The sequence below is a fragment of the Cyprinus carpio genome, chromosome B22 (assembly GCF_018340385.1).
Source record: "Cyprinus carpio isolate SPL01 chromosome B22, ASM1834038v1, whole genome shotgun sequence".
Lineage (NCBI taxonomy): Eukaryota > Metazoa > Chordata > Actinopteri > Cypriniformes > Cyprinidae > Cyprinus > Cyprinus carpio.
The window spans coordinates 14,383,397-14,396,091 of NC_056618.1; the positions used below are offsets into that span (position 1 = coordinate 14,383,397).

Consider the following 12,695-nt stretch of genomic DNA (forward strand, 5'->3'; position numbering starts at 1 on the left):
CATAAATGCTATAATAAAATAATTAATTTTAAATCAAATATAAGTTTTAATATTCTTTAGTTGTATTTTTTGATTTCTTATCTTCATTTGCAATTTTTATAATAATATTAATAAACTTTTCTAAATTATATACTATTAATTAATTCATTAATTTTTTAATATAACTGATACTTAAAATAATTCAAATCAATGAATTCATATAGCATATAATTAATTGCTATATCAATACTTACGAATATTTATTTGTTTTATTTTTATTTTTTTGCTTGAATTTCATTTGGCTAGTCTGTACAGTAAAGAAAAAAAGAATTTCAATGGAATTAAAATAGTTCTGGCAATAACCCTGTGCCTTGACTAACAAAATACAATAAAGCGAGAGTAAATAAGAGCATTCATCTAGTATTTATACTGACGACCCTCATCGCTCTGAATAATTGACGCTACACGTGTGTTTTGAGGGTTTCGAAAGCAGGCAAATATTCCTGGTTTAGAGTAGTTTATGTATATTTTAGGAGTTGAGGAGGGATCGGGAGCGTTAGTATCAGGGCAGCAGAATTAGCTGGTTTAGCTCCAGCTAGAGACAAAGTCACGGTTAGCTTTGGAAAGAACTGGTTAGCTGAGGTTAAAGGTTAGAGGTTCGCAAACACACAAACGTCACAAATCAAGTGGAGACTGCTCAACGAAGCTCCCGGACTGTCTGCGTTTATAAGGAGCGAGTCCGACTCATCGAGGCACAGATGTCCCGTCACTGACCAGTGAGATGCCACTGTCTATATGTGCATTAAAAAGCTTTAGAATAATAAGAATAATAATAATCAAAACACAAGCAGAGATTGAAACGCCAGTCTCATCTTAATATCATTTTAATAATGTGTAAACAAATACTGCGGGCGTGAACGACAACCGAAGCAAAGTCAAAAATCAAAGTCGTCCACACTGGAAGTGTACATTATGGCTATTGTTTAATTCTTATTAAATAAAATAATAATATAATTATATAAGTGTCTTATAATAAATTAAATATTCAAATTTATGTCTTTATTTACAATATATAATCAATGATTCATATAATAATAATAATAATGATACTATACAAATATAAAATAATAATATAAATTAAGTATTCATAAGTAATACAAAATTATTTTAATATGTAAATTTATACTAAACATTTTAAAATGATAAAAATTATGTTTTTTAAAAATCTAAATTAATTTGATAAATACACGCATAGATATATAGTTACTTAATTTAAATATTTTTATTGTCCCATTAAAAAAATAATAACATATTATATACATAAACGTATTTATCATTATTATAAATTAAATATTCACATTTATATCTATACGTACAATATATAATTACTGATTAATATGATTAATATGAACACTATATGAATAAATAAAACATTTCTATTAATATAAATGAATATTAAACAATTTAACAATAATATTTGCTTTTGATAAATTAAATTATCATTTATTATAACATTAAAATCAAATGATTAATATTTATAAAATCCAATTAGAAATTCAACTTAACAAATAATTGTTAATTTTAAAGTTAATTTTATTAACTAGATACCTGAATATAATATGAAACATACACATTTACTAAATATATGTATATACATTTTTTTTTTAAATATATATATTGTAAAATTACTTTTTCTTCTAAATCAAATAATTTGAAGCTGTGCGTTAGTCAAATTCTTTTTTCTTTTTCTTTTTTACCATCAGCAGGACCGGATCAATGCATCATGACAGAGACGTTTGGCTCATTCAGAAGAAAGACGGATCTTGTTTTCTTCTGGCTCGGGGCCCCTGGTTTGGAAACTAAAGAGATCAGTTTCTCTTCGGGACGGAGATAGAAACAGGAACGCAGGAGGTTCAACTACAGCCCTTTTTCTCATCAGCGTAAATCTCTCCAGGACGGAAGAGCCAAGAAACGTCCCGTCTTTTACCTCCTTCATGCACAAAAACACACCTCAACTAGTCCAAGCTGGACTTCCAGAAACCAGCTCACAGACCCCAAGCTCATCAAGGCTACAGGATCATGTTAATAATAACCAAATAAACACGAGACCAGAAAAATACTTCAATAAATCTATGTTATATACAAATAATATAAAACATACGTAAAAATTAATAGAAATTATACTTAATATATATAAAATAAACTTTTGGATGGATATATATATATATATATATATATATATATATATATATATATATATATATATATATATATATATATATATATATATAATATTTATTATAATATATATATAAAAATTTTTAAATATTATTATTTTTTAAAAAATATTGTTATTAAATATGTAAAAGCATATTTAGTTTTATGCTGATATTAATTAGCAAAATAATATTTCATTATAAAAAATTCTAATTCAATAATTATGAATAATATTAATATTAATTAATTAAATATTTACACAAATATATCCAACACACATATACTTTAATTTACTTAAAATAATATATTTTAATAGTGCTGAAATATAATTACACACACATAATATAATATTAATAATAATAACATTGTTATTATTATCATTCAAATTATTGCTTTAAATCTCTAATTAAAAATATGTTACATTTAAACATATAAAAGCCTCTACAATGAGTTTTCTAACAATAATTAGCAAAATAAGATGAGATTATAAATAATAAATAGTTATTACACAATTATTCAAATAATATTAATTAGCAAAAATATTCCCACATATTACCTCTAACACACTTTACTTAAAATTATATTAAAATCTATTAATAACAAAATTATAACTATTATTTAAATATATTAAATAATAATAATTATTATTATTATTGTTATTCAAATATTTATATAATAAAATCTGTTTATGTAAAAATCATACAAGTATTATTTTAAATATATTCCATAAATATTTGAACAATAATAATAATTATTATTATCATTATGTATTTAATATATTTAAAAGAATAGATATATAATTTTTTACATAAACTGATTATAGCCTTGTAATTATATATAAAAATGACAGATAATGTACTCATCCTCTTGTCATCCAAGATGTTCATGTCTTTCTTTCTTCAGTTCGTAAAAACATTTCAGGAATTTTCTCCATATAATGGACTTCTATGAGACTGTGAGTTTGAACTGCAGCTTCGTTTCGTTAGATAAGACCCTTCTTCCTCAGCTGGGATCGTTTAGAGCCGTTTGAAGCTGCACTTTGGAAGTACAAACTATCAGGCACCATAGAAGTCCATTATATGGAGAGAAATCGCAAACGCCTGGCTGGAGCTTCTGAAACCCTAATCTGTTCTTCTTCTGTTTTATAAGCATCTGAATACTTGTGGATTCTCTGGAGAGCTCGAGCGCTGCATGTGAACGGAGAACACTAGTAAATCCACACACACACACACGCGTGCTTTCTGCAGTGTGTCATCCTCTAAAGCTCGAGAGAAACAGGGAATTGTTTCATGTTAGTGGGCGAGGAGAAGAGAAAGAAATACGGAGGGTACAGACAGACGTTCAAGGGAAAGGAGAGGGGAGGACATGCATTTTAAAACCAAGTTAAAATGCCATCTGCTTCAGGGACACGAGGAAGCTTGCGCGCTCGCTGAGACACTTACCAATCGCTTCTGGAAATGATAACGCACAGAAAAAGAAGCAGAAAGGAAGAACAAAACAGCACACTTTAGGGTCGGGTTCACAGCAGTCGCGCACCCTGAAATCAAGAGAGTTTAGTGCGGAAGACCCCTTTGCAGGACGACACGTTACACACAGACTTTGAGCTGTTTTATGAGCACGTTTAACGTTATTAGAGACTAGATTATGAGGGAATCTCACAAAACCGGTCAAGAACATTTCCAGCTTTCTACATTTGCAAACATCTAAATGAAATAAAAACAGTTTGAATAAGGAGATAATAAGGCTCCGTCTCCAAATTCTTAATTTGAATTACTTTCAATGACAATTTTAATAGTTTCCTTTACTGTACATAATTTACAAAAGTCATTTAAATAGTACAGATGAAACATTTAATTGAAATAAGCACAAATTAAAGGTCAATACAAGTACAATAAATCTAAACTTATCTTGAAATAATATTTTAATAATATTATTAATGTATAATTTAATTAGTGCTGTCAAATGGTTAATCGTGATTAATCGCATGCAAAATAAATGATTTGTTTACATAATATGTGTATGTGCTGTGTATATTTATTATGAATATATAAATACACATGCATATATATATATAATATATATATATATATATATATATACTGTATATATAGATTAATCGCATCCAAAATAAATGATTTGTTTACATAATATACGTGTATGTACTGTGTATAAATACACACATACAGTATATATTTTGTAATTTTTTAAATGTATATTGTATTTTTTTATTTATAATAATTTATTTTGCGTGTGTTTTGTAAAGATTTAATTTATTTTGGATGTGATTTTTATATATTATTTAGGTAATATATTATTTTTGTTTGTTTTAATGTTTCTAATACATTTAAAAAGAACACTTATTTTAAAAATAAATTTTACAATGTTTAATTACATAATAATACAGTGATCAATTTTATTCATTTTAGATAGTTAATTTAAATAATTACAAATAAAATATTTAATTGAAAGTAGCAGAAATTAAAGATCAGTGCAAGAACAATATATATAAACTTCCATCATAAATAAATACTTAATATTTATGAACAAGTAATAAGTAATTTAATTTAATACATATCTCGTATTTTAATTTGCTTCTCTGTAGTGAAATACTACCTGAACATGTTCTTGACAAGTTTTGTGAGTTTGAAAACTTGTTTTATCACATTGATTAAAACTAATACGTTATGTATAGTTAGAATCAGGGTTATGTTTTATATATAGTGTGTGAAACAGTCAAACTAATTGCCCTTGGTAAAACAATTATTGCCTTAAGAAAATCATTAACATCTTGAGAGATTTAGAAAATGTTGGTATATTTAATTACCAATTAGACGCACCAAACAAATACTACTAAAAGCATTTAGATAACTCACTAACACACAAATTGAATTAAGACCATGATTATAGCTCATTTGTACACGCTGTATGCTGTGCATACTGGATTTAGTTTGTCTAATTAGTAGAATGTTAATTATTGAGGGCTAGTCAATGTTGTGCATGTGAATGCGGAAATGCCGCTAGAAACCTGCTTTAGTTGAAACAGAGACAGAGACATCACAAACAAGACAACGGAGAGTGAGGCACAGCAACAACATGTATGTCCCACTCACACAGTGACAAAAACACAGACAGAGGGAGGACAGGTCACTAAACTTTTAGAGTTGCTTCGTTAAACTGTAGGCTAACATGAGCATGTTCAGAAATACACATTCCCCAAGTGCCTTAAATTTGTCTGATTAATCTGTACGTCTGTCAGCAGGGCAGAGAAATTAGCTTGCTAAATGAGCTATGAACGCTAACCTTGCGGCTAGTGACATCGCTAATGGAGGCTAAAAGGACTGACTGTTTGGGTAAGGCCCAACATGCTGCACAGTAATCTGGCTTCTTGTCCTCAACTAGAGAAGTCAAAGGCATTTGTGTTCCTGTACCACTGCCAATGGCGTCACAGAGGCCTGTGATACCCCCTCGGCGAGTCTGGGTTGTCCATTAACACGGCACAAAACAAAACACTCAAGTCTAGCATAAGCGATAGCAGATGTAGCCGCTCACCGCCAAACCACTTTGCCTGAATCTGAAACTTTATTTTGAAAATGCCAAGATGGATCGTGAAAAGGGAAACTCTGGGTAAGCGAGTTCAGGTCAAGGGTTGCCAGCCGAGTATCTGCTGCCCATACTGATTTACATCAACAGCTCCGAAACTAATGCAACCCAATAGATTTTTCTTTTCTCTGTTTCTGACGAATCACTGACCCACAACGGTGGCCTTGGGGCGACTGGAGCGCTAGACTTAATGAGATATATAATTAGACTGTTTTACTGGGTCTTTCAATAAAGTTTCATTAGCTTAAACCAGACATTAATCATACGCTTGCCACAAAATCTGGACTAAGCTCCTCTGACACAGTTCATTAAAAGTCATTATCTTTCCATTTCAGCTTCCATAGCAACTTATAGCGCTAACTCTGTGGGTGGTTGTTTTGGAAGAGCGCAGGGTACCCACAATCACTGATACAGAAGCAGAAGAACATTAGCAGTAGGGCATAAAGTGCATCTGTTCGTCTTACCCGATCTGAGCTGCTTGAGTCGTCCGTTACTTGTGCTGGGGTCGATGGGAAGGAAGTCTTTGAACCAGGTGATTTCCGGGTCGGGGTTACCGCTCGCGGCGCAAAGCATGGTAGCCGTGCGCGTGCGCTCCACCACCTTCAGCTGTGGGCCCATGTCGATGTTGGGGAAGCCAGCAGGAAGTAGGTCCTCTGTAGGAGACAACATAGGGAAGTTCTGAGACAAGCAGTGGACCATTAGGTACCAGTTATGTACTTAAAAGTGCCTACCAAGCAAGTTTCTGGAAGAACCAACTTGGCCTAGAATAAGCAAGTAGGCCCTCTGTAGGGGAGAACTTAACTTAAGCGTAGTTCTAGGAACTCCGCTCTAGTAACTAGCCAGCAGGGTCATTACTAGAGAGCCAATTACTCCCTCGGGCCAATTTCCTGGTTGCATTCGCACCAGCAGTAGGAACTCTTTATTCATAGCATTTACAAATGTCAAAAACCCATGAATGGAGGACGCCATTTTTGGAGATGTTTTTGTTGTTTGTCATAATGTTATATGCAGTTTATGCAACTGAAAGAGCACGAAAATCTGACAAAATCTTCAATGACAATTTGCAATGTTATCATTGAGGACACAATGCTGCAGACATGCTGCTATTATCACTGTTTTTCATGTAAATATTTTTGCAAGGCTTTTCAAAAGTGCCGGGTAGCCAGTGTTTTGTAGGCGTTTGGCCAATCAGCATACACTTACATCACTGGTAGTTCCTATAGAACTGTTTTAGATCCTACTCTGAAGTAGGAGCTAATCTAGTTCCCCTAAACTGAGTTCCTAGAACTAAATATGTTCCTAGTTCCTGTGGTATGAACAGGCCAAAAAGAGCTATGGAAAGGTTCCTCCGGTGCGAAAGCGCCTTTAGAGAAGTTTAAAGATGAGCAGTGAACATTCAGATTATGATAACCTACTTGAAAGTTTCTACTAAGCTAAGTTTCTGGAAGAAACCAACTTGGCCCAGAATGAAATAGGCCCTATGTTGGGGTGAACATATAGAAACAGGCGTTTCCAAACTCAGTCCTGGAGGGCTGGTGTCCTGCAGAGTTTAGCTCCAACTTGCCTCAACACACCTGCTTGGAAGTTTCTAGCATGCCCAGGTAAAACCTTGATTAGCTTGTTTGTGTGTGTTTAATTAGGGCTGGCGCTAAACTCTGCAGAACCATGTTTGGAGACCCCTGATATAAAGACAGGCAGTGGATATTTAGATGGCAATCACCTACTCGAAGGTTGCTACGAAGCAAGTTTCTGGAAGAATTACCTTGGCCTGGAATAAACAAGTAGTCACTCTGTTGGGGTGAACATAGTGAAGTTTAAAGGCGAGCAGTGGATATTCAGATGCTAATAACCCACTCAAAAGTTGCTAAGAAGCACATTTCTGGACGAACCAACTTGGCCTGGAATGAGGAAGTAGCCAAGTCGGGTTTGGCTAGGACATGTTACCCTTCAGGGACACTCAAGGGGACTTGCTGAGGGATAATCAAACATTATCATAGCAAAGCGCACACTGAGCTGTTGCTCACACCGTCATACATATCATTCCAGTCCTACGGATCCGAGTCTACATCACTAGCGACAGAGCTGTTTAATCGGGGCAAGCACTGGTGACATTTCACCCCCTGTTCCTCCATAGTTGTTTACGGTACTGAGTCAATTCGAAGAGACAGCTGACACACAAACACACAATAGATTTTGACAATACTGCCCTCTTGCTCTTCTACAGAATCCAGTATGGCTGATGCCTGCTGTTGTAGGCCAACACAAGCCTTCACGCTCTTCAATGGATCTGCTGTAAAGACAATGACGGATAAGGCGGAGGGAAAACCTCTCACTTCTTTGACCTGATGTGACTCACTTGCTGGCAAAGAAAAACAGACACCGTAGACTGTGCCAATGGGCACAGGTCAGGCACTGAGTGTGAAGGTCACATCCTTCGAACCCTCTGAGAGTCACAAAGGTGTGCCAAGGCTCATGACATTACAAGAAACCCAAGCAGTGCATCTAGTTCCGGAAACTGTTGTTTTTACATGGGCCTTGACACCAAAAGAAAGGATTTGAGCCAATGTTTTGTGCAGTGACCTTTCATTTCCATGTTCAATTATTCAGTGTTGGCTGGCGAAGCATTATGGCTGCCTATCGATTAATAACCAGCGGAGATGGGATGTTTAAAAGTTCCAGCTTGGGGTAAAGGATAGCACACAGGTACTTGTCCTTTCAAAATCAGCGTTTTGGAGAGCAACATTCTGTGTTTACTGTAATTGTGATCCATGGCCGGATTATCCATGCCGTGACACCAGAATAGGATTTCTGCAAAGCACACAAATTAAGCCTTTAACACAAGATGAGTAATTTGATTTGAGCTTAATTAAAGGCGGCAAGTGCTGGGGAGTTTGGACTGGTGGTGGGCGAGTGAGAGCAGGGAACAGTGTCCCTGATAGAAATGTCAAAGCAATGTAAATTCTATTATAGTGTCTGTGAAAGAGGTCAAGACAGGAGCTGAAAATAAAACCAGTGTGACGGTGCTAGCACTGCTTATATACGGCAGTAACAACTGCGGGCATACAAATGCAAATGGGAAGAGTGTCTATATTGTCACCGGGATGCAACAACTGACCTGGAATCATCCACTAAGAGAGGCTCACCGCAAGCACTCCAAAGTAAAGATGTCCTCTTCGGGTAATAGTAATGGAGAAGGGCTAGAAATAGAATTTGCCTTGCAGATGTACTCTTCCAACACACAAATTGGTTCAGGGTCAGTTGCTCTGGTAAAATATGAAAGAAATCAGGCATATCCGCGCCAAGAGCCCTTAGCCCTGTCCTGCCTGGCTTGCATTCATGGTGAAAAAGCCCTGGAGTTATAATTCCAGCATTCCCCACCAGTCTGATCACATGATTAGATGGCTATTCTTTCCACAACAGCTTTTTGATATTGTCACAACCATTCGATTTACAATTAGGCTTGAGGTCTGAGGTTCTCACTATACCTCTCTAGCACTAGCCTTGCATGATGTACCCCAAACAACAATTGAAAGGCTTTCAAATAGATGGCCATTAGACAAAAACACAGCTTTGCCCCATGAATTCAGGTGCTGGATGGTAGCTGAGGTCTTTTTTGTTCTGCACTCGGGCTAATTCTACCCCATAATTCCTTAAAATAAGAACTGGAATGCAATTACAGGCCTCGTGCTGGGTTTATATCTGGCCTGACTAAGAGGCTGTTAAGGCGCAATGATAATGATGCTGTTATGATGATCAGGGTAGCGGGCTGAGTGTGCCGGCCACTTTAGCCAACAGCTGTGCTTTCACCGATTCAACAGGGCACTGAAGTCGTCCCCAAACCTTCAATCCGTTAGCTTTGACATGGGCTTTTATGCCCGCTGTTATTATCTGTAATTGTGTTTAATTGTAGCTTGTGATTTAATGGCATTACGCAAGTGACAGGTGCAAAGCCTCTTAACCTGAGCGGTCAGTTGGATTTGCAGACGTGCATCCATGGTAATAAGCAAATGAGTTTAGACTGATTTATGATGATCTCTGAAGCTCATTATCTGTGCAGATTAAAAGTAAAATGAATATCGCGGCCTGTACATTAAAATAAATATGCAATATATATACAATTGCTGGTTTTTCTCTTAGAATACAACCGTTGTGACAAATAAAAGACCAATTATGTGCACTACTAAGACTGGGTTTGTATGATACCTAGTATTCGCCGCTGGGTGTCCATAAGAAAATGAGTTCTAGCTGATTTATGATGATCTCTAAAGCTCATTACCCGTGCAGGTGTAATATTTCATATCACAGATTAAAAGTAAAATGGCTATTGCTGCTTGTACATCAAAATAAATAGGTAATAAACACACAACTGCTGCCTTCTGCCGGGACCGTGGCATTCTTGTTAACAGCTTTATCAACCAGAGACACATTTCATAATTACACAAAGCATTCTTTGATAAGCATGCCTTTTTAAAAACGGCTCTCCAGCAAACACTTTCCTGCTGATAAAAGTCTCAGGGTCGGCATCAAATTCCACAGACGTATCCTCCCATGTATTGGCTATTTTATTATTTTCAATTACAGAAATGATTTAATTTCATCAGTTCCTTAATCAGGTTAACTGATTAGCTCTCGCCACACCCAGAGATGGCTTTAGGAGGACATTAATATTACCCAGAACTCGGCGAGGGTTGGGCAGCCAAAGAGAACAAAATGGGTTACAAACCGCATGACGGGAAGAGGAAGACGTGCTTTTTCAAACACAGAACTAAGACCACATTTAACTAATCTGTCGCCCCAGCTGTTTGGATTGGAGAGGTGGTCAATTTAATTTCCTGCGCTCCAAAAACAGCCCAATTTGCATAACAGGAAGTGCGCGGATGGGAGTTTGGGAGAGTCACCGGTCACGGTGCTTTGGGTTCGGCTGGCCTGTCACGTCAAACACTGCGCCGTCAGCATGGGCTGCTGCACAGGAGACAGGGACACGAGTGCAGGGAAACGAATAATGGACTGGGCATGGAGAGAGAGGGCGAGGGCTGCAGGGTGGAGGCGGAACCACATAATGCTGCATTAAGGAGCGTGAATCCCATTTCTGCCTCTCCAGATACACTATCACAGCCCAGCTTCTGCGCTCGGCACCGTGCCTAGTGGTACACGCAAATTGGTATGCCTTAAGTTCACTACAGGATCAAGGACACCGTCTCTGACCATCCCAATTTCAAGAAGTTTCTTAAACTAGAGCAGCTAGAGAGTGCTGAGTGTAAGGCCTTGGGCATTTCATTGGAGAAAATCATTTTGACATATTGAATATAAAATAAATGTATATATATATATATTATTATTTTTTTTAAATGTATTTATTCAAACAATGATAAAAAATATTTTTTATTAACTTTAATTTATAATTATTTTATTTTTATTTAAATTCCCACAACAGACCAAGTCCCTGTTTACTAGCAAAGCCTCTCAGCGGCGACTCTTCAAGAGCAGAGTTATTTCACATTAGCATTTAAAATCCTAAGACGTGGGGCTGACTGCTGGATTTCCATCAGCATTGGTAAATCTCGTGATTTCACACAAATTATAGTGCTTCACAACCCCAGTCTTAATTATCGCCTCTGTTCTAATAGGACCCGACAGATTTGCAGCTTCTGCTGGTGTGTTCGTGTTGTACTAAAGGCATCAAACAAAAAGCCTGAAGCCACAAATGGATGATTTTATCGCTTATAAAAACAAATGTAAGTCTAAATATAATGTGTAATATTAAATAAGAAAAAGAAAAAAAAATGTATAATTTAAAAACTAATACAAATATCATTAATAATACTAAAATTATGAAAAAATAATAATAATAATATAAAAGTGTGTGTATATATAATATTTTGTGTTGTGTATTGTTATGTGTATGAGAAAATATATAATGCACAATACTAAATATAAACCAGATATCAATGTAAGCATGAATATAATGTGTAATAATGAAAATAAGGCCAAATATAATGTATAATACTAAAAATAAATCAAAATGGCATCCATAATACTAAATAAACCCAGATATCTCACACAATACTACATTTAAGCTGAAGTATAATGTATGATACTAAAAGCAGAGCAAATCATTTATTTATAATATAAAACACAAACCCAAAAAAATCATTTAAAATACTAAATATAAGCCCGAATATCACATATAATATTAAAAGTAGTGCTTTCAAACATTTAATCGTGATATGTTCACACAATATTTGTGTGCATACTGTATATATAAAGGCACACACATACAGTATATATTTTGAAAATATTTACATGTATTTACATGTTTGTTTATATTCATATAATTTATAGTATATAAAAATGTATTTAATATATAAATATTACATTTTTCTTAATGACATACACGCATGTGTTTGTATTTATATATCCAAATACTAAAAACCCAATTATCATGCGTTTAATACAAAATAACCCTCCAAATATATATATAAATATAAAATACTCAATAAAAGCCCAAATATAATCATATAATAAATTTACAAATTAAAGGCAAAAAGGAAATTAAATTATTTTTTTTGGTTATTTTTATTTTTTGATGCTAAAAATAAGCATAAATAGCATGCGTACAGCTAAATGTAAGACTAAATATCATATAAAATACTAAATATGAGCCCAACTATCATTTATGATACAAACACAAACCCAAATATAATGCATAATACTAAATAAATCTTAATATATTATAAAATACTAAATTTAAGCCCAATTATTATGTACAATACTAAAAATAAGAGCAAATACAATTTTAATACAAAAGAAACACAAAAATCAAATACTAAAAGCCAAAATATAATCATATAAAATACTAAATATAAGCCTAATTATCATGTATAATACAAAAAATAAGT

The 12,695-nt window shown here is 34.4% G+C and overlaps 1 protein-coding gene across 39 annotated transcripts in view; it reads right to left on the reverse strand.

The window, feature by feature from the left end:
* The window catches only part of ptprsa (protein tyrosine phosphatase receptor type Sa), a 204,921-nt gene that overhangs the window by 81,226 nt on the left and 111,000 nt on the right, over nucleotides 1-12,695 (reverse strand). For 20 of the 39 annotated variants that reach the window (XM_042749806.1, XM_042749804.1, XM_042749814.1 and 17 more), the window contains 2 exons: nucleotides 6,261-6,449; nucleotides 3,639-3,647 (listed from right to left, as the gene is read on the reverse strand). In XM_042749806.1, the coding sequence (XP_042605740.1) occupies nucleotides 3,639-3,647; nucleotides 6,261-6,449 (198 nt within the window). The remainder of the gene's footprint in view (nucleotides 1-3,638; nucleotides 3,648-6,260; nucleotides 6,450-12,695) is intronic. The other 19 variants (XM_042749811.1, XM_042749831.1, XM_042749825.1 and 16 more) reach the window with 1 other exon arrangement.